Source organism: Dryobates pubescens, chromosome 7 (genome assembly GCF_014839835.1).
Source record: "Dryobates pubescens isolate bDryPub1 chromosome 7, bDryPub1.pri, whole genome shotgun sequence".
In the NCBI taxonomy this organism is placed as follows: domain Eukaryota; kingdom Metazoa; phylum Chordata; class Aves; order Piciformes; family Picidae; genus Dryobates; species Dryobates pubescens.
In genome coordinates, this window is record NC_071618.1 from 39,137,356 (window position 1) to 39,160,433 (window position 23,078).

The window sequence follows — 23,078 nt, forward strand, 5'->3', positions numbered from 1 at the left end:
GGGATGGGGAGGAAGAACTGCCCATCATAAGTGAAGATCAGGTTTGTGATCACCTAAAGTGTTCAAGTCCATGGGACCCAACGAGATACACCCACGGGTACTGAGAGAACTGGCAGATGAGGCTGCTAAACCTCTCTATTCCATTCCAAAAGTCATGGCAGTCTGGGGAAGTCCCCACAGACTGGAAAAGGGGAAACATTCCCCCCATTTTCAAACAGGGTAAGAAGGAGGAACCAGGGAACTACAGGCCAGTCAGTCTCACCTCTGTGCCCGGAAAGATCATGGAGCAGATCCTCCTGGAGGCACTCCTGACTCAGAAGAATAGTGAAGAGGTGATTGGGAACGGTCAGCATGGCTTCACCAAGGGCAAATCTGCCTGACCAACCTGGTGGCCTCCTATGAACAGGTGACAACATTAATAGATGAGGGCGAGCAACTGATGTGGTTTACCTGGACCTGAGCAAAGCCTTCAACACTGTCCCATACCGCATCCTGGTCTCCAAACTGGTGACACGTGGGTTTGATGGGTGGACCACTAGATGGATACAGAACTGGCTTGATGGCCGCACCCAAAGAGTGGCTGTCAATGGGTCCATGTCCCAGTGGAGGCCAGGGACAAGCACAGTCCCTCAGGGATCAGTCCTGGGACCAGGCTTGGTCAACATCTTTGTGGGTGCCATGGACAGTGGCATTGAGTGCACCCTCAGCAAGTTTGCTGAGGACACCAAGCTGTGTGGTGCAGCAGACAGGCTGGAGGGAAGGGATGCCATCCAGAGGGACCTTGACAGGCTGGAGAGGTGGGCACAAGCCAACCTCATGTGGTTCAACAAGACCAAGTGCAGGGTCCTGCATCTGGGTCAAGGCAATCCCAGGCACAAATCCAGGCTGGGCAGTGCCTGGCTGGAAAGCAGCCCTGAGGAGAGAGACTTAGGGGTGCTGGTGGAGGAGAAGCTCAACAGGAGCTCTCAGTGTGCACTTGCAGCCCAGAAAGCCAATCAGATCCTGGGCTGCAGCAAGAGAAGTGTGGCCAGCAGGGCAAGGGAGGTGATTCTCCCCCTCTGCTCAGCTCTGGGGAGACCCCACCTGGAGTACTGCCTCCAGTTCTGGAGCCCCTATTACAGGAAGGATCTGGAGGTGCTGGAAGGTGTCCAGAGAAGGGCCATGAGGATGGTCAGATGGCTGGAGCACCTCTCCTATAAGGACAGACTGAAGGAGTTGGGGCTGTTCAGTCTGGAGAAGAGAAGGCTCTGAGGTGACCTAATTGTGGCCTTCCAGTACCTGAAGAGGGCCTCCAAGAAGGCTGGGGAGGGACTTCTCAGGATCTCAGGTAGTGATAGGACTAGGGGGAATGGAATGAAGCTGGAGGTGGAGAGGAAGTTCTTCCCCATGAGAGTGGTGAAGCCCTGGAATGGGTTGTCCAGGGAGGTGGTTGGAGCCCTGTCTCTGAAAGTGTTTAAGCCCAGGCTGGATGAGGCTCTGGCCAGCCTGATGTAGTGTGGGGTGTCCCTGGCCATGGCAGGGGGGTTGGAACTAGATGATCCTTGTGGTCCCTTCCAACCCTGACTGATACCATGATATTTCTAATTCAAATGCTACTCCTTTGAGAAGGTTGCTTACCCCTGAAATACTGTAGCAGGAAATATTCTCCTCTTAACTAATACTTTATAAGCAACCTGTACTAGAGGAGCTGCCTGTGACAGATCTGTGGTTTTGTGGTGTAGCCCAACCTAATAAATCTTATTTTCTTGTTCTGCTTACCTGGGACTTTTAATACAAACAGTGACAAGATCTCTGAAATTGTTTTATCTTACTGCTAATTCCCTTCAAGACAGTCAGATGGCTTTTATAAATGAGTTTTGTGTTGTCTGTGTTAGTAACTTCTGTATGATTCTCTGCAGTGGTCTTTCTTAAGACCAATGTTAGGAGAAGGAATGCTTTCATTTAACTGTCTTCAGCTCTGCAAGGTTGCTCTCCTGATCTGATTTATTACTTAATGGGGAACTTGACTTTGTAACAACTCCAAAGAATATTCTGCACTGTGAAACTGGCATAAGGGAAGTGAGAGATGTATGTTTGTGCTGTTTCTTACAGAAACACTTGCCATGAAAGGACTGACCTTGAACTGCTTAGGGAAGAAGGAGGAAGCCTATGAATTTGTTCGTAAAGGACTTCGTAATGACGTAAAGAGTCATGTCTGTATCCTTTGTGAAACAAGGCCTGATCTTTGTGCTAGTTCTCACCTCTATGTGTATGATTTTGTTGCTGCATCAGTGCCTACTATGTTAGCACATAAACAGGGCCTATATTGAAAAGAAGGAACTGAGGTGTGTATAGTGCATATTGATTGATAACCAAATACTTGGATTAAGGTTTTGTTTTCCTTTGTATGATTTTGCAGAGCCCTTTAGAAAAATGCCTTGTATGTTTATCTCTTGGGAAAAGACCCTCTAATGTCTACTTTCTGCAGAGAATAGGTATGGCTTGTAAAATCTGCCCTGTTCTAAAGCTTGCTGCTTTCTTAAAAGGGTATAAAAACCCTCCATCTAGATGTGCTCTAAAGAGCTGGTTTGCTATTAGATTTTTAGATAATGATTTAGGTGTTCTGGCTTGAGAACTGCTACCCTGTTCTAAGCCTGGCTTCCAGAAGTTTATATATGTGGAATACAGTATCACAGTATAACTAAGGTTGGAAGACACCCCAAGGATCATCAAGTCCAACCTGTCCCAACAGACCTCACGACTAGACCATGGCACCAAGTGCCACATCCAATCTCCCCTTGAACACCTCCCTGGGCAGCACATTCCAATGACGAATGACTCGCTCAGTGAAGAACTTTCTCCTCACTTCAAGTCTAAACCTCCCCTGGCACAGCTTGAGACTGTGTCCCCTTGTTGTGGTGCTGGTTGCCTGGGAGAAGAGACCAACCCCTTTCTGGCTACAACCACCTTTCAGGTAGTTGTAGAGGGCAATGAGGTTACCCCTGATCCTTCTCTTCTCCAGGCTAAACAATCCCAGCTTCCTCAGCCTCTCCTCATAGGGCTTGTGCTCAAGGCCTCTCCCCACCCTTGTTGCCCTTCTCTGGACACGTTCAAGTGTCTCGATGTCCTTCTTAAACTGAGGGGCCCAGAACTGGACACAGTACTCAAGGTGTGGCCTAACCAATGCAGAGTCCAGGGGCACAATGACCTCCCTGCTCCTGCTGGCTACACTATTCGTAATACAGGCCAGGATGCCATTGGCCCTCTTGGCCACCTGGGCACACTGCTGGCTCATGTTTAGGCAGGTGTCAATCAGCACCCCCAGGTCCCTCTCTGTTTGGCAGCTCTCTAGCCACTCTGACCCCAGCCTGTAGCTCTGCATGGGGTTGCCGTGGCCAAAGTGCAGCACCCGGCACTTGGATTTGTTGAATGCCATCCTGTTGGACTCTGCCCATCTGTCCAGTCGGTCGAGGTCCCTCTGCAGAGCCTTCCTACCCTCTAACTGACTAACATCTGTTCCCAACTTGGTGTCATCTGCAGACTTACTGATGACTGACTCAACCCCCTCATCCGTATTGTCAATGAAGATGTTAAAGAGGATGGGGCCCAGCACTGATCCCTGGGGCACACCACTGGTGACTGGCTGCCAGCTGGCTGTGGCACCATTCACCACCACTCTCTGGGCTCGGCCCTCCAGCCAGTTCCTAACCCAGCTCAGAGTGCTGCTGTCCAAACCACGAGCTGACAGCTTAGCCAGCAGGAGCTTTGGGAGCAGCTATGTTTTGTTTAAGCTACAGGCAGGAGGCCATTTCAGATTTACACAAAATACAAACTCCCTGTTAAGTGTTTTGAGTTTTTAATATTAAAAAAGAAAAAAAGTTCTCCTTCATTGTCACAGGCAACAGTTTTTGATGGCCACCTAGTTAAGACAAAGAGATGGCTGTTTACACCATTCCTCTATTAAATATCCTGGGAGCTTGAGGTTGACCTAAGGGTATGTAAGATACCTGAGTTACTAGAGGTATTTGGTAGAACAATCAAAGATAATTAGTTCCCTCTTGGTCTTGTAAGCTGAGCTCCTAAGGAATACCAAAGCAACTTTCATCTGTGTAAGAAATCTTACACTGTGAAGTTGGAGAGCAAAAGAATCTGAGAGTTTTGGGGGATTCTGATTCCAAAACAATTCTACAGTGGCCTTTTATCAGCATCGCTAATTCTTGTCTTCAATTAATGCTGGCTCTTAAAACTGTCTGCAAGACAGATCCAGCAGGAAGCTGTGCTTTTTTCGATCTGACTTGAGTTGAATGTTAAAGGGACCTCCTTTCTGGACACAGATAAGTTTGATAATTAAAAACCCCAACATTTTTGATGGCTTTTTATCACTGTTTTACTGACTACCAGAATTTGCCTTAAGACTGAAACAGGTTTTGTTGCCAGCGTTCGGAGGAATTGTCAGCTGGTATGAATCTGATGAGGCACAAATGTTGGTTTTAAGCTGCATTCATAGAACTAGCTTTGACAAAGAAAGAAGTTCCAACTTTTTGTGTTGAAGTGTATTGTTACAGCTCTGCAGAGAATCTCTCAATTTGTGCAGACTTACTTCTCCAGTAAGCCTAAGCTAGCTGATAACTGAATTCCAGAGTAGCCAGTAGATCATGTTTGCCATAGTAATTTCGCTTGCCATCACTTGGTAAAGGCTAGGGAAATGGCAAACCTCTTCTACTGTTGCCACATTTTAGGATCACCTAAGATACTAAGTCACTACCCAAATACCAATTAGAACAGAATAAACCAGGTTGGAAGAGACCTTCAAAATCATCGTCTCCAACCTATTATCCATCCCACCTAATCAACTAAGCCATGCAACCAAGCACCCCATCAAGTCTCCTTGTTTCTGTTTGGACTCGATCTTTGAGGTCTCTTCCAACCTGGGTGATACTGTGATGTTTGAGCTCCAGTATCTGGAGAGAGTCAAGGCTAGGAGAAAATGTTCGGAGAAACAGATCTGAGCCTGAGGGTTTTTTTAATAAAGCTTCCTTCAATATCCTTTGCAGAAGCTTGTAGCTGGGTGTGAAGTTCTGATGCAAGCTTGAAGGCCTGTTGATCTCTGAATCAGTTTGTATTGCATTTTGGGGGGGGGGGGGGATATAAATGTGGCTTAACAGAAGATTGTTTTTTAATAGATGATATTTGGCAGCTTATTTGGAAGCATTTAATACTTAAAAATGTCAGTAACGTCTGGCTGCAGTGATTTAACGCATTTGGGTGTTGATCTTCGAGGGGGTTATCAAGCTCTTTGGTCTGTTACACAAAGGCATTGCAGGGACTTTGTGAAAACTGTGAATATAACTTCCTTAATGTGCACCAGGTTGGCATGTCTATGGTCTTTTACAACGTTCTGATAAGAAATACGACGAAGCCATCAAGTGTTACCGGAATGCACTCAAACTGGATAAAGATAACCTGCAGATCCTGAGAGATCTCTCTCTGTTGCAGATTCAGATGAGGGATTTAGAAGGATATAGAGTAAGTATTCTCTTTGCATTCTCATTTACTGCCTTTTGTATTGTCTTTTTATTCTATTATTAAGCCTTCTAGTGGTAGTAATTCTGTTGCCACTTGCTTTTGCTGCTTTGAAAGTGGTTTAAGCTTTTAGAATGGAATAAAATTAACCAGGTTGGAAAAGACCTTTGAGATCATCAAGTAAGATGTAAGAGATGTTAGAGTAAGCCTGCTCTAAAAGCCCAGACCTTAATAGGAAATCCCATACTTGATATTTGCATGGGATGACAAATGTTTAGCCCAGAACTAGCAGTTACAGTGGAAGGGGCATTTTCTCACAGCTCTTCAGCCCTAGTATCTCCAGACTTCCCCAGTAATAGAATAGAATTAACCAGGTTAGAAAAGACCTTCGAGATCATCAAGTCCAACCTATCACTCAACACCATCTTGTCAACTTAACCGTGGCACCAAGTGCCCCATCCAGTCTCCTCCTGAACACCTCCAGGGATGGTGACTCCACCACCTCCCTGGGCAGCACATTCCAATGGCCAATTACTCTGGGAAGAACTTCTTCCTAACATGCAGACTAAACCTCCCCTGGCACAGCCTGAGACTGTGTCCTCTTGTTCTGGTGCTGGTTGCCTGGGAGAAGAGACCAATCCCCACCTGGCTACAACCTCCCTTCCAGGAGCTGTAGACAGCAAGAAGGTCTCCCCTGAGCCACCTCTTTTCTAGGCTAAGCAACCCCAGCTCCCTCAGCCTCTCCTCATAGGGCTTGTGCTTGAGACCTCTCCTCAGCCTCATTGTCCTTCTCTGGACATGTTCAAGTGTGTCAATATCCTTCTTAAACTGAGGGGCCCAGAACTGGACACAGTACTCAAGGTGTGGCCTAACCAGTGCTGAGTCCAGGGGCAGAATGGCCTGCTCCTGCTGGCCACCCTGTTTTGTTAGGGGAGTGTGAAGATGCAGAGCAGAGCTCCAGGTAATGTTGGGAACAGAACTGGAAGTACACTTGTGATTTGACTTGGATCACCTTGTAAAACCAGTTCTCAATGAAGGTAAGGATGAGATTTAGTTTAGCAAGTGAAGCAGTGCTTACTGTGCTATTGTGAAGTACTGCAGATGGTGTTTCCCACAAAAGACGCCTTCAGTATATGCATGGGAAACACTATGTTTGAGTATGTGGGAAACTTGCCACATGGACTCCAGTATTGATTTTATCATAAATCCTTAGAGTTTGTTTGAAAATGTTCATGTTAGTCACTTGAAAATGGCTAAACTGATTGGTTGTGAAAGGGGTAAGTCCTGCTCCTCTTCCAACTCCTATTATGTGTGAAGTAGAGGACTGCATTATGGGGTTCAGCACTACTTGATACCCTTCACTAAGGACATTGCATTTCCTAATGCAAGAAAAAGGAGTGACTGACTTAGTTATGTGATTTGACTCCACAAGGGTGTTTGAGTAGTACTGCAGCAGTATGAGTACTTTCTGCCTGGGTGTGATGAGGCTGGTACTGCTCTTACAGTGGTAGTGAGCTCATGCTTTCTAATGGGAACCCCATTCTGAGATTTCAGAGCTGAATTTCTGTGTCCCCACAAATGTTACGCTCTGTGCCATGACTTCCTGTCATGGGTGCAGCTGAGAGAGCTAGTTTTCCCAGGAGACTGGGAGGGAACATAGCCAGGATAGCTGACCTGAGCTAACCAAGGAATGTTTGATGCCATATGATGTCATGCCCGGTATATAATTGGGGAAGCTGGCTGTCAGGAAAGAGGGTTCAAGGCTTGGGAACAGGCTTGGGTTCTGGGGGGTGAGCAATTGTTGTTATTACTACATTTCTCCTTGCATTGTCCTGTTAACTGTCCTTATCTCAACCCATGAGCTTTTATCTTTGCCTTCTGTTTTTCTTGCCTGTCCCACTGTGAGGAGGAGGGGAGGAGTGAGCCGCGTGGTGCTCAGTTGCTGCCTGAACCTAAACCATGAGAATCCTGGGTTTAGGATTTAGCCCCCAGATTCAGGAGAGGGAAGTGTGCTGCTTTTCCCCATGATTATGAGAGTTTAAAAAAAAATTGACTGGAGCTTTGAAAAGATCATTAAAAACATTAGCAGTATTGGTGAGAAATCGTGATAAAGGTGTAGTGACTCTTCAACATCTCTTACTCAATTGCTTTTCTTTCACTGAAGGAGACAAGGTACCAGCTGCTTCAGCTGCGCCCCACACAACGGGCTTCCTGGATTGGATATGCCATTGCATACCACTTACTGAAAGATTATGATATGGCCTTAAAACTGCTTGAAGAGTTTAGAAAAACCCAACAGGTAAGACTTCCTCTTCTGGAAAGAGAAGAATGTCTGAGTAACAAGCAGAATCTGAGGAAATCATTCTTTGTGATTAAGAACAACTAAATAGGAATGTTAACAGTTAGGAGGAGACTTATTTGTTGCACTTTCTGCTTTGAGCTTTCCAGGAGCTGAACAGCTGATGCTGATTTTGCAGGAATACTTCTTTCACAGTAGACTGTTAACAGTTGAGGATGTAAGGCTAGTCTGAGGTGGAATAAGTGAGTAGCTTCATGTTTGTGAGGCTTGTAGCTAAAGGAAGCCTGTAATGATCCTGTCCCTTTACAGCAGGTAAAACTTCAGAAATTACTTGATGTCAGACATGCTCATTTGCCCTTTATCCCACTACAGCTGAAATACCATTCCACCTCTGTAGAGAATGTGAATAGAAACTTTCATTTCTTTGTATATACCTGTATATTACACACATAATCGGTGTGTAGTGTGAAAGTAACATGAAAGCATAGCTGGAAATTCTTTAAGGAGATTTTGGTGGTACTGAAACTTGGGAGTAAACCAAGTGGTCAAATGCTAAAATCATGGAATATGACTTTGAGAGAGACCATTCCATTGTTCTGGTGTTGATAAAGCAGAACTATAAAGTCTGGATCAACAAAGTGGATACATGGGTTATTCTGTAATGTGGAAAGCAAAATGGTATTTGAAGACTTCATCCTGGGAGGTGTGCTGGAAGTATAAAGACACTAAGGTAACACCTGAGCTATAGATGGTGATTTGAAAACGAACCCCAAAACAACCACACACAACAAGAACCCCCCGCCCCAGCCAACAAAAAAACTCCCACATCCTTTCTGAGGACTGCATTTACAATCTTACACAGCTGGAATGGTAGTAACTGTCAGAAAAGTAATCAGTAATTGCTAGGAGGGACCATTGTGCTGTGGTCAAAGGCTATTGCAAGCCAGGTGTATATAGCATTACAGTTCAAAGGAGCTGCAGTTTCAGTGTTGAATAAAAACTAAGTTCAAATGAAAATTAGGTCATCTTTTGTGGGCCTTTGACAGCCAAAAAGCCCAGGTTCTTGAAAGAGTCAGCAGAGCCCAATCTGAATTCAGTGTTGAATTACTGCATAACAGATGGAAAAACTGCAAGTGAAGTGGGAGAAATTGAGGTTCTTTCAAGGACTAAGGCAGTTTAGTTCTGGTGTTAGCCCCTTGGAGAGAATGGAAGTGATTCTGTTAATGTTGTCCTTTCTAAAAGGTGGTGTGTAAACATGCCTGCTTGAGTGCAGTATGATGATATGCTTTTCAGACTTTGACTAAGCCAGATTAAAATACCAGCTGTCATAGGTGAATGTAGTTAATAATTGAGTCTCCTGTGCAAGCTATCACAATCTGGAAACATAGAATAGAATTAACCAGGTTGGAAAAGACCTTAAAGATCATCAGGTCCAATCTGTCACCCAAAACCATCTAATCAACTAAACCATGGCACCAAGTGCCTCATCTAGTCTCCTTCTACACACCTCCAGGGATGGTGACTCCATCACCTCCCTAGGCAGCACATTCCAATGGCCAACCACTCTTCCAATGAAGAACTTCTTCCTAACATCCAGCCTAAATTTCCCCTGGCACAGCTTGAGACTGTGTCCTCTTGTTCTGGTGCTGATTGCCTGGGAGAAGAGACCAACCCCCACCTGCCTACAACCTCCCTTCAGGTTGTAGGTGCAGCAATATAGTTTCCCCTTAGCCTTCTCTTCTCCAGGCTAAGCAACCCCAGCTCCCTCAGCCTCTTCTCATAGGGCTTGTGTTCCAAACCCCTCCCCAGCTTTGTTGCCCTTCTCTGGACACCTTCCAGCAACTCAAGATCTTTCCTAAACTGAGGAGCCCAGAACTGGACACAGTACTCGAGGTGTGGCCTAACCAGTGCTGAGTCCAGGGGCAGAATGACCTCCCTGCTCCTGCTGGCCACACTGTTCCTGATACAGGCCTAAACCAAAAGAATCACTCAGAAGCTCTGATTTTTAAGTAAAACTGAAAAGACTTGTGAAATTTCCATGAGGAGGGAAATCTTTACTTGAGTGGTGAGCTGTTTAAGTGTTGATTAGAATAATGTCAGTCACAGGCTAATGGTGGAAGAGATAGTTAAACATTTAGGAAGAGAAATAACAGTAAAAATGTTGAACATGAGTTTATAGAAAATTAGTTGTGAAGTCCTTCCTCTTTTCTGAGGTTGGTAGAGAATTGAGTCATTCTGTTTTCTCACCCAATACACTAAAAATAAGGATGACCAACCACATCAGTTTCAGTTCTCTTGTAAACAGAGTGGCTTGTGCTTTGCTGTGCTAGCATCCTGGGGAGTGCAGGCCTGTATATAGCCCCAGCCACTAGAAGAGAAAAACCAATGTGCCATATCAGGAAAACCCAAACAAGTTCACAGTTCAATTTTGCCACACTTTGGCTCCTCCATAAAATGCCCTGAACACCATGTTTTTGCAGCCTCTGGATATTTATAGTCCACTATATTCCCTGTTGCAAGAGGGATATGGATGTGCTGGAGCGTGTCCAGAGGAGGGCTACGATGATGATCAGAGGGCTGGAGCACCTCTCCTATGAGGACAGACTGAAGGAGTTGGGGCTGTTCAGTCTGGAGAAGAGAAGGCTCCCAGGTGACCTAATTGTGGCCTTCCAGTATCTGAAGGGGGCCTACAAGAAGGCTGGGGAAGGACTTCTCAGGCTATCAGGGAGTGAAAGGACTAGGGGGAATGGAATGAAGCTGGAGGTGGGGAGATTCAGGCTGGAGGTGAGGAGGAAGTTCTTCCCCATGAGAGTGGTGAAGCCCTGGAATGGGTTGTCCAGGGAGGTGGTTGGGGTGCCATCCCTGGAGGTGTTTAAGCCCAGGCTGGATGAGGCTGTGGCCAGCCTGATCTAGTGTGGGGTGTCCCTGGCCATGGCAGGGGGGTTGGAACTAGATGATCCTTGTGGTCCCTTCCAACCCTGACTGATTCTATGATACTAATCGTTCAGGATGTACACTTCTCCCTTACTTGATGTAGGAGGTCTCCCTCTGGGCCTGTGCTTTGAATGCACTGCACCTCAATAGATGAGCTTTTGTGACTGACTTGATAGAATATTGCATGTGACTGCAATAAGATTGGTGTTTTCCCAGGGTTGAAAAAAGGGCTGAAAAATGGATGGGTTTCCAAGTCACTAGTGAATGGGAATTTTCAACAGAGATGTTTTCTAGGAGTCTTATGGCAATAGAACAGAATAAAGCAGGTTAGAAGAGACCTTAAAGATCATTGCATCCAACCCATCATCACCTAATCAACTAAACCATGCAACCAAGCACCCCCTCAAGTCTCCTCCTGAACACCTCCAATGAAGGTGACTCCACCACTTCCCCAGGCAGCCCATTCCAATGGCCAATCACTCTCTCTAGGAAGAATTTCTTCCTAACACCTAGCCTAAACCTCCCCTGGCACAGCTTGAGACTGTGTCCTCTTGTTCTGGTGCTGGTTGCCTGGGAGAAGAGACCAACCTCTGCCTGTCTACAACCTCCCTTTAAGTAGTTGTAGAGAGCAAGAAGGTCTCCTGAGCCTCCTCTTCTCCAGGCGAAGCAACCCCAGCTCCCTCAGCCTCTCATCATTCCTAAACTGAGGGGCCCAGAACTGGACACAGGACTCAAGATGTGACCTAACCAGTGCTGAGTACAGGGGCAGAATGACCTCCCTGCTCCTGCTGGCCACACTGTTCCTGATACAGGCCAGGATGCTATTGGCCCTCTTGGCTGCCTGGGCACTCTGCAGGCTCAATGTTCAGCCTACCCCCATCAGTACCCCCAGGTCCCTTTCTGCCTGGCTGCTCTCCAGCCACTCTGACCCCAGCCTGCAGCACTGCATGGGGTTGCTGTGGCAATCTATATTGGATGTGGTACTGTCTACCATGACTGTTACTGAATAAAGAAGTAAATGTTACATGCTATGTAAAATGCTGCTTTTGTAATCATTGGTAACTACTAGTGATGTAGGGTGAACGTAGTCATTTACTTGGATTACTCAGTCCATTCAGATGTGAATTAACACAGCCAAAACCAAGCAGTAAAGCCAAGAAAGTGTTAAAGAAATTAACCATTTTAGTGCTTTTAGGTATCTGAAGATGCAGTTACAAAATAATGAAGCTAATCTAGCTACAAGCTTTTGCCAAAACCAGCAGTCTGACGTTTTCCTGTGTGCTCCCACTGCTTCCTTGTGCAGCATTGGTTGACTCGTGGTGGGCTGGTTCAGGAAGCCAAAGTGACAGGAAAAGAAACAAACCAAAACAAAATAAAACCTCAGTCTTTTGAAGGATTGATTGGCTCAGCTGAACAACTGTGAGGTGAGAGGGGAAAGAGGAAGGGGAATAATAGAGGGAAGTGAGCTGCCTTTGTTGATCCAAGCTGCAGTTAGATTGACTTAGCTTCTTGTGAAATTGTCCCTCAGGACACACTTTATGGGTAAAAAGCAAACTCCACTCTTCTTTCTGAGAAGCAAAGACTTTTCTCCTTTTCTGACGGAAACCCAGACTTACTGGTGACCCTGTTTTCAGAAAGCTAGAAGATGAAGAGGACAATATGGGAAGATAAGGAAACTAGATAAAATACTGAGTAGTGAAAGATGGAGATAGTTTGTTAGAGCAGAGAAGAAATAGGTGATTCTTGTACACTTTTTAGAGACTGGTTCTGGGGAAGAATAATAGGAGGATTATTTAGCAGGGTGAAGATGAAGGAACAAGTACAGGCAGGAAGTTGAGCAATGAATTAGGATGAGAAATCACTGTCTCTGAACATTTTATTCTAATGACTGTGCTTATCATTGGAAGTTGTGATTTCTTACTGCAGTGTATCCAGAAAAACATGAAAGCTGTAAATCAGGCAGATACACAATATTTCAATCAAAGCCAGGTTGTAAGGTTAAATGCAGTTGTTACTATAGGAAACATAATAAATAGCCTGTGCTGTCCAAGTTAAATGACTGAAGAGTCACTTCAAAATTCAAACTTTGGGATCTAAGGTGTAAGGCAGCTATTCAATTTGCTTGACTGTTGTATGCTCCATTTTTCCTTTTCCAGAAGAAGGTTTTTATCCTTAATTTCTATTTCATTCTTAATCTCTGCATCAGGCCCACAATTACAGATATGGACAGAAAACCTGGAATTTTGGGGAGGGTCTGCTCCTAGGTATGTTTTGGCTGTCTCTTGTCACATTCTTACAGTGACATTAGGGCACCCATGGTTGTAAAGTTGAATTTTTGATGATTTTTTTTTTGTCCAATAGAAGAAGAAATTTATTGTGAAAGGTCAGAATTGATTTCAGGAGTAAGCTAGACATCTTGTATACAAGAACCATAAGGCCTCTGGGGCAAGGGAGGAATAAAGCAGCAATAAAAATGGTGTGGAAAACTCATTACAGGGTGTTAGTATTTATAGTAGTCTGATTATTCAGGTTAAGTACTAGGGTTATAATCTACTTGCCTTCTGATGAATTGCTTGTTTACATCAGGAGATTTCAAAATCTCTTAAACTTAACTTAGTATCATAGCATCAGTCAGGGTTGGAAGGGACCACAACGATCATCTAGTTCCAACCCCCCTGCCATGGCCAGGGACACCCCACACTAGACCAGGCTGGCCACAGCCTCATCCAGCCTGCTCTTAAACACCTCCAGGGATGGGGCCCCAACTACCTCCCTGGACAACCCATTCCAGGGCTTCACCACTCTCCTGGTGAAGAACTCCCTCCTCACATCCAGCTTGAATCTCCCCACCTCCAGCTTCATTCCATTCCCCCTAGTCCTATCACTACCTGAGAGCCTGACAAGTCCCTCCCCAGCCTTCTTGTAGGCCCCCTTCAGATACTGAAGGCCACAATTAGGTCATTTCAGAGCCTTCTTTTGTACAGACTGAACAGCCCCAACTCCTTCAGTCTGTCCTCATAGGAGAGGTGCTCCAGCCCTCTGATCATCCTTGTGGCCCTTCTCTGGACACCTTCCAGCACCTCCAGATCTCCCTTGTAATAGGGGCTCCAGAACTGGATGCAGCAGCTTAATGTTGGGAGGGTTTTTTTGGTGTTGTGGGTTTTTTTTTTAATGGAGTAACAGTAAATGCAGTATCTTTCTGGTGTGTTTGCCTTCTGTGTAAGAGGGAGTTCATCTGATTTTTTTGCACTTCCTAATTTTTTTCTTTTGAAGCCTTGCTTAGCCAGGAGAGCTACAGTGTGGGAGGAGGATTGTCTTCGGATGGCTTTGGAAGGCTATAGGGAAGATTTGCCTTTACTCAAGTTAGGGAAAGCTACGTTTTGTCTTTGACTCTGAAAAGAATGTAAACACCTTGTAACTGAAGGAGAGAAAACAGCACATCCAACCACAGTATCACCGAGGTTGGAAGAGACCTCAAAGATCGAGTCCAACCTGTCACCACAGACCTCATGACTAGACCATGGCACCAAGTGCCACGTCCAATCCCCTCTTGAACACCTTCAGTGATGGTGATTCCACCACCTCCCTGGGCAGCACATTCCAATGATGAATGACTCTCTCAAGTGAAGAGCTTTCTCCTCAACTCGAGCCTGAACTTCCCCTGGTGCAGCTTGAGACTGTGTCCCCTTGTTCTGGTGCTGGTTGCCTGGGAGAAGAGACCAACCCCTTCCTCTCTCTATCCACCTTTCAGGTAGTTGTAGAGAGCAAGGAGGTCTCCCCTGAGTCTCCTCTTCTCCAGGCTAAACAATCCCAGCTTCTTCAGCCTCTCCTCATAGGGCTTCTGCTCAAGGCCTCTCCCCAGCCTCTGCCTAAAACATTGTTATTTTAACCTATTGTATGCCTTAATTACATGCATGCTAGTAGAAAATAACTAACTAAGAGGTGACACATGTGCCTTCTGATAGACTCTATAGGATAACTGATACCTGTTTCTTGTCTTGTATGTTGTTTTCTTAAGGATTTTGGGGTTAATCCATGTTTAGAAGGCCTAAAGCCATTTGGTGATGTGCCAAAAAGCTGTGCTACTTCTGGGATTTAGATGTGCATTGAGTTGGAGGACAGGATGTTTTTATGGGGAAGAGAAGAAGCAAGACCTAAGTTGGTGCTCTGTGTTTTCAGTTCTGTGCTATTGCAGTAAGAACAAGCAGGAAGACAGGCTTAAACACTTAACCCTTTTTGCATGGGTCAGTTCTGTGAAGCAGTTAAAGATGTTTTTGAGGTCATGTTTTTTTATTGGTGACTTAATGTTTGGATGAAACTTGGATAAACTGACTTAATGTTGGATAAAAACTGCACAAAGGTGCAAACAAATGGATCTACAGATAGAGGAAATGGAAGCACAGGAGATTTCATGCTACCTGCTGACTTCAGTATGTGCAAGGTCTGGTCTTATTCTATTAGCTGTTGTTTTATGTATGTCGGCAGTTACTGAAATGTGTTTGAATGTTGACACTTCCAGTGTACTTTACTGGGGGAAATGAAGAATCTATTCTATAATATTTGGTGACCAGTCTGTCTTTGAAGTGTTGCTTGTTCAGGACGAAACAATGTATTGTCATGGGAAAGAAACTCATGAGTGTTCACCAAGCCTGTTTTTAGAATAGAATTAACCAGGTTGGAAGAGTCCTTCAAGATCATAGAGTCCAACCTATTCATCCAACACCATCTAATCAACTAAAGCATGGCACCAAGCACCCCATCCAGTCTCTTCCTAAACACCTCCGGTGATGGTGACTCCACCACCTCCCTGGGCAGCACATTCCAATGGCCAGTTACTCTTTCTATAAAGAAATCATGTTAGACTGTAACTATTTTTTCTACAGTTTCTGTTGATAGGCAGCATATTTCACATAGCTTGTTTTGGAGATCTGCTGGGGATTGTCTGCATTCTTCTGCATTTGGTCTCTGAAACTCTTGCAATTTATTCATAGCTGAGGTAACTTCTGTGTGTTAGTGAAGAATATTTAGTATGAAAGAATTATGTAACTCTGACAAGACTTCTTATTGCCTAAACATATTTCAGGGAGTTATCCCTAGAAGTGAATACTTCTCAAATGACATCCTGTTGCAGTAGCTGATGTATCCCTGGAAGGTGGATGACTCACTTATAGCCTGTAGATAAAGTCCTAGGTATGCTACTGGCAGCAGATCTCCAGATAAACTTACATGCTTGACAATAACTCCTTGGGTGCTTGTGCACTGTACTTCCTGGGGCACAGAAATTTAGTACTGAGAACACCTGTTTAGGAAAAACAGTGTAAGCATTCTGTCTGCGAAGTTGTCAAGCTATATCACAGTATCACCAAGGTTGGAAGAGACCTCAAAGATCATCAAATCCAGCCTGTCACCCAAGACCTCATGACTACTAGACCACCATGGCATGGATGATTTGTTATTCTTGGAAATAATCTTAGCCAGATTCTTTGGAATAGTAAAAATGTATATTGTGGTATCCCAGCAGTCAGCTCTGGAACTTGGCTCAAAATTGTGTGGAGTAAATGAGTCCTTCAGAAGACTACCTAGATCTTTGCGAATCATGGAATTGGATGAGAAGGCAGGAATTCTGTTAATAATTGGCTCACTGTAGTGATGGAGAACAAAGGGATACAGGCATTCTTTCAAACTGTTCCCTTACAAATGATCATCCTCAAGGAATCAGATCTGACTGGGAGTGATGGGTGTGTAACAGCTTGAATGTTTGGATAGGTGTAGAAATACACCTGATTGTATTTTGTACATTAACTCTTGTGTTCTGTAATACTGCATACAGCTGAGGTAGAGATAAACTTTAACTAATACAGTACTTGTTTTTCTCTCTCTAGATTCCACCTAATAAAATAGATTATGAATATAGTGAACTGATTTTATACCAAAATCAAGTGATGAGAGAGGCAGATCTATTTCAGGAGTCTTTAGAACATATAGAGACGTATGAAAAGCAAATATGTGATAAACTAATAGTGGAAGAAATCAAAGGTAAGTCATTCTTTTCTTGGCCAAGTCTGTTCTAAACATTTACTGCTGGCTTTCAGATATGGTAAAGCAGGAAAAGGAAAAAATGTCACACCTCTTAATTGATGTGAAACAATTACTGCAGGGAAACTGGTGACACCATATTTACTGGGGGTTTTTTTGTGCTCAAGTAACTTGCCCTGCTGAAGTGGATAGTGGTTGCAGGTAGTTTAACTTGGGCTGACACAGGAACAGAGGGAAATCTCGGAGGTATTACATTAGAATAGAATAAACCAGGTTGGAAGAGACCTTCAAGATCATCGTGTCCAACCTATCAACCAATCCAACCCACCTAAACAACTAAACCGTGGCACCAAGCACCCCATCAAGTCTCCTCCTGAATACCTCCAATGATGGTGACTCCACCACCTCCTCGGGCAGCTCATTCCCATGGGCAATCACTCTCTCTGTATAGAACTTCTTCCTAACATCCAGCCTAAACCTCCCCTGGCACAGCCTGAGGCTGTGTCCTCTTGTTCTGGTGCTGGTTGCCTGGGAGAAGAGACCAACATCCACCTGGCTACAACTTCCCTTCAGGTAGTTGTAGAGAGCAATAAGGTCACCCCTGAGACTCCTCTCCTCCAGGCTAAGCAGCCTCTCCTCATAGGGCTTGTGTTCCAAACCCCTCACCAACTTTGTTGCCCTTCTCTGGACACATTCCAGCAAGTCAGCATCCTTCCTAAACTGAGGGGCCCAGAACTGGACACAGTACTCAAGGTGCAGCCTGACCAGTGCAGTGTACAGGGGGAGAATGACCTCCCTGCTCCTGCTGGCCACCCTGTTCCTGATGCAGGCCAGGATGCCACTGGCCCTCTTGGCTGCCTGGGCACGCTGCCGGCTCATGTTCGCCCTACCATCGACCAGTACCCCCAGGTCCCTCTCTGCCTGGCCACTCTCCAGCCACTCTGACCCCAGCTTAGGCATGTGTTGGAGTCCAAGAATTGATTGTTTCTTTAATAAATACTCAGCTGTTGCCAGTCAAATCTTCATAAGTGCTGAATGCTCTGACCTGTTGAGCTGTGTGGTAGCTGCAGGTTGCACTGTGCAGTAAATGCCTTTGGAAACAATGCTTGTTAAGTGTCTACATATGGTGAAGCCCAATTTTATGTATATAGTTCTGTAAAACTTGGTCCCCAGCCATCAGTATATTTTTTTTTTCTCACAAGTAACAGTTCATTGCTGCGTTGTTTTCAGGAGAGATGTTACTGAAGTTGGGAAGGCTGAAGGAAGCTGGTGAAGTATACAAAGAGTTGATTGAGCGCAATGCAGAGAACTGGTGTTACTATGAAGGCTTGGAAAAGGCCCTGCAACCTAGTAAGTTAAGATACCCAAATAAGTACATCCAGTATATGTATCTTCAATTTTAAACTTTGTTTGATATGTTACTGGTTGAAGTTCAGCAACTTTACTCATCAGGAAATGATGTACCTTCCAGTCTTGAACATGGTGTAGTGGTGTGGTTATCCTTTTAGTAACTGTTCACTGAAAAACCTCATGGAAATGCCAACATCACATCTTCATCCTCTTGATGCTCAAGGTGGCTTTTGCTAGCATGCTTGCACAAAGTACATTTCCTTGGCCCACACGAACGTGGAAGTCAAACTGCAGTTCATTCCTGTCTAGGAGTCTGTCAGCCTGCTGTCATGCACCGCAGTAACTGGTTTAGATGCTACCTCTTTCTTTAGCAAAGCAATACTCAAATATTTGTTTCAGATGGCCTTTTCAAGATGGGCTGTCTGAAAAAAAACCACCATCTAATCTGACTGTCCTTTGGAGGAGGAAGTGATAAATGTGTTTGAAATCTTTGTTATACTAACGCTTGTTCACATGATGCTGTTCTTTCCTTCCAGGAAAATAGCTAATTGTCCTTTTTTTGTGGGTCACTTTCAATTGCAATATTGCAACAAGTTAAACTAAGTGGTTTTGTACTAGTAACTGTCCCAAGTGTTTACTTTTACACAAGAATGGTTTGCTTATTTCAATGCTGCCTAATTAGTGGAAGTTTTTATTGGGATTTTTCTGATGACATCATAAATCATAAGCTCACAAGAGTAGTATTTGTAGCACTTGTACCTGAAGTATGCTTATCAACCAGCTTTCTTCTACAAAGTTCTGCAGTTGGGCTTGATAAAGGTCTGGGAATACAGTTTGTGATTGGGCATTGAAAGCAATTTAGTGTGTTACCTTTATGCAGAGCAGTCTTGCCCTTCGGTGTTCCTATTGTATCCATGGAATTGAACATTGTAGTTGTCTCACAAAACAAATTGCCCAAGAACTTGATACTCTGTTTGTTACAATAAGTGTTGATGACAGTGTGTGGTTCTTGACAAAGAACCAACCTGGTAGTTTTTTATGCTACAGTGAAATCCTATGTAGATTAAAACTGTACTAATTTATAAAACTAATAATGCTACTTTATTTTTTTAGGTGGTCTTAGGACTATTTCCTCCCCCATGGTAAGTTCTGGAGCTCCAACTTGTGACTTCAATTAGGGCTTTTATATGTTTTAGTTCCAATCCAAACATTATTTTAGTGTAACATGTAAGAACTCTACATCTCTTGGAGCCACTGGGTAACATTTTTCCCCCCCCTTCCCCAACGTTTGAGCTCAGTGACAAAAGTTTTCTTGTGAAAGGAAAACAGATCTATTAATGAAATCTCTTGTGTCATGATTCTGATCTTTACATTCAGTTGTGTTTTAAATTACTTGATGAAATTGATAACATTTGGAAGCAAAATCAGTCTTAATGGTGCAAAACTGGAGTCTTAAAGCAACAGATTAGCTTTATTTAAGTTCTAACCACATTGGAGCTCCAAAGCATATTATGGGGGAAAGGGGAGGAGTGGGAAGAAAATCTTTAGTTTTATTTTCATTAAACATTAAGGTACTAAGTTGTGGTGCTTAGTGTTTACACTGGCAGTATTGTGCATTGATTTTGCTGCTAGCAGAGGACCTATAAAAAAGGCATGCTTGTATAGTGTACTGTTTGTAGATTTAGTATTTAGAAATGCAATACTATTTCTGTGAATGCTATAAGCATGTCTGAAATGGATGTTGAGTGAGGGGAAAAACAAAAACCAACCCAACCCAGACAGTTCAATGAAGCTATGTATGTCAACCTATTCTGTCAATAGGCCTGCATGTAACTGAAAGAACCCACACTCTAGTACTGTATGACTGTATTTGCCAGGTAATTGTCCTGTTTGCAGTTGTTTTTTACAGTGATTAATGCTGGTAGCTGTGTATTTGTACATGCAGCATGTTTGTTTTCAGCACACAGTTTTACATGGCTATGTTTGTGATTTAACAGGGAAAAAAAAAATAGAGTGGTATGTTAAAAATGTTCCAAATCCAAACTGTACAAGAAGTGTAGCTAAATTGCAGCACTTAAACATCTAGAAGAATAGGTTTCTTTCTTAAATTTGTGACTTATATCTGTTATATTTACTGATACTAGGCACTTTAGAAGAGAGGCTTCAGATTTATGAAGAAGTTAGTAAAAGACATCCCAGAGCAGTTTCACCTAGAAGATTACCTTTAAACTTTGTTTCAGGTAACAAGTTGCATATCTGTTCCATAATAGTTCTTGTGTTGTTTTCATGGTGCATTTAATACCTGTTCATACTTGTACACATCAGATGCATTTCTCTTGGAATAGACAAACTTAATTAACTTTTGGGAGCTGATGATGAAGTTAACATGCTCTAATATGGTGATATTGAACTATGTGATGTTTGTATTGGTCAAGCTGAGCTACAGAACAACTGTAGGAGTTCTTGCGTGCATCTTTTCTGTGTCATGCAGGTTAAGACTCAAAAGCTAGGAAGCTTTGGGGGTATTGTACCCTTGAATTAACACTGTAGCTGTTAAAATGCACTTTATAAATGCTGAAAACAAGTGTAAACAATGCTTACAGCAATCACAACAGCATGGGATGAAATATAACATTTTTTGTGCTGTGCAGGTTTTCTGCTGTACAGGAGAAACTCTCTCTTTTGACATCTCTGAATATCTGGAGCGTAAAGCACTGTTGTAGAGCCATCAGAACTTAAAGCTAAGAGGAGCTGGCTTTGCACTGCTGATTTCGTACAAATAGGAAGAAAAATTGTACAGCTAAGTTCTTTCAGTGACTGTCCTTCCAAAAGCTCTTTTGAAATGCAGCACACACAGAGCTTCAGTTCTGGAGGCAATATGTATATACTTTTTCAAATCGGGAAGCTGTGACCTGCCAAAATACAAGGAGGGAGGTTAAATGAAATGGTAAATCCTGTGAGAGTATGCACTTTTTTATGTAGCTAACTGCTGTAAGTCCAGTAGAACACTTTTGGAAGTAATTATTGTCTACAGAAGTTAGATACCACAAGTCATGAGGCTTAAGTTCAAATGCACATGCCCAGCTTGTTCATGCTTTCAATTTCGTGAGGTTAGTTTTTAGTTTAGCTCATTTACTGAGCACTGCATTTGTTGCACCTTACCATGCTGCAGGGCATAGCTAGTAAACTTTTGGATTGTTAATCAAATCTGTATGTTGCATACCCTTTTCATGTGTAAAACCACAGGATTAACTGCTTCCCAAGAGATTTAGCCCTGAAGTCAGTACTTGTGCCTTATGTAATCCCAGATATCTCTGTTTCTTTGAAAGTGCTAGGGCAAATTTTAAGGCAGTTCAGCTGGCTTTGAAAAGTGAAGTAACAAGTAAGTGTTTTTCCTCCTGTAATAAAGTTGTGATAATGAACAGAAACCAAGGTGATAAATTGCAAAACCCTTTTCCATATCTTTAGTGGTGGTCTATTTTGCTGTTGAATTAATTTCACTGTATGCTTTGCCTGGTTTACCTTGCATCTGACAGTGTAGCTTCACAGTTAGCATTTATTTAAATAGGAATATGTTTAGTAACAAGGATTGGTTGTTCCTGCAATAACAATGGTGTCAGTGAAAGCAAAGTTCATTATTAGATCAGTCAAGAAAAACCCCACAGTAGGCTACTTTCTACAGTCTTTTGTAAGTATTCCTAACTTGGTTTTGCTGCTTTAAGCTTGTATCAGACATGGATGTGTTAGACTGGGTTTGATCCCCTAAAAACTCAGCTATGTACTTAATGATTTCTTGTGTTTATAGGCACAGCAGGTAAAAATAGCTGTTGTCAAAAGTTAATAGCGAGAATACTAAGATTTAGAAATGCATTTGTTTGCAGAAATACTTGAAAATTTCAGGGGGCTATGAATGCTCATTAAATTTTTTTTCATTGTCACTCACCAGTTGCTTGAGACCAGCATGATTAATTTGGAACTGGCTTTAAAAGGACAGTCATTCCTAGACCTTGCCATGCATTGCTTCTTAATAACCTTGTGTTTGATAAAAATTAGCTGCTTGATCCAGCAGGAAGCCACCCACCTTTATGGAGGAAGGCTGTTAACAGTTAATTTTCAGACTGATCAAGGGTGAGAGGTTGGAGTCTGGCCATCCAGTTTTAGATTTGGGCATGTTTCTGTGGGTTCACTGTTCCTGTAGTCAGATCTGTTCTGTGCCTCAGACTAAATTATGAGCTTGGCTTCGTGTTACATTTGGGTGCCTGGCTGTATATTTTGCACTATTCAGAGCTTGTTCTAAAGCTGGTTTGGGGTTTTTTTGATATAAATATGCACTGAATGGAAACTTGAATCTTGCTTTACTAAATTCTGAATGACAGTTCTTCCATTAGGAATATAAATTACAGTAATTCAACTGAAGTGACTGAGATGGATTTTTTTTTGGGAGGGGGGGCTCGTGTAGGGGTGTTTCTTGATGTTTCAAACAAAGTTTTAACCCATCTGTCTGTAATAAAGCATGTGCTTATGGCCCAGTCCATCCACAGGGAGTAGGACTTTCTTTACACAATGGTTTGCTTTAGTACAGCGAGGCGACAACATGAGTTACTTAATGCTGATAACAAAAAGTGTGGGACACTTAAGAATTGGTGGAAGTACATAAGATTGTTACATACAAAGGAGTAGTATCTGAATATCTACAAACAATCTTAATCACACTTGTGATTTGTTCTTAAGGAATAAGTTTACTTCGTCAGTTCTATGGGAGCGTGTTAGCATTATGTTAAGTGTGGTACTTCCCTTGTTAGACTTGCAGTCCACAGCAGGAGTAGGCAGTTAAGTGTAGCAACTTCATTCCAATGAAAGAAACCCCAGACAAGAATTAAAACAACTGAACAAAACCACTTTTCATGATGGAGATAAAAATATGAAGGGCAACTGTTTTCCTAAATGGATAACTTTT

General features: G+C 43.3%; 1 protein-coding gene across 3 annotated transcripts in view; it reads left to right on the forward strand.

Annotated features, from left to right (window-relative positions):
• Window positions 1-23,078, forward strand: part of NAA16 (N-alpha-acetyltransferase 16, NatA auxiliary subunit) — an 81,835-nt gene that overhangs the window by 17,917 nt on the left and 40,840 nt on the right. For 2 of the 3 annotated variants that reach the window (XM_009907580.2, XM_054163088.1), the window contains exons 3-8: window positions 2,092-2,196; window positions 5,348-5,505; window positions 7,667-7,801; window positions 16,618-16,771; window positions 18,002-18,121; window positions 20,266-20,361. In XM_009907580.2, the coding sequence (XP_009905882.1) occupies window positions 2,092-2,196; window positions 5,348-5,505; window positions 7,667-7,801; window positions 16,618-16,771; window positions 18,002-18,121; window positions 20,266-20,361 (768 nt within the window). Of the gene's footprint in view, window positions 1-2,091; window positions 2,197-5,347; window positions 5,506-7,666; window positions 7,802-16,617; window positions 16,772-18,001; window positions 18,122-19,234; window positions 19,264-20,265; window positions 20,362-23,078 lie in introns of all 3 variants that reach the window. The other variant, XM_054163087.1, reaches the window with a different exon arrangement.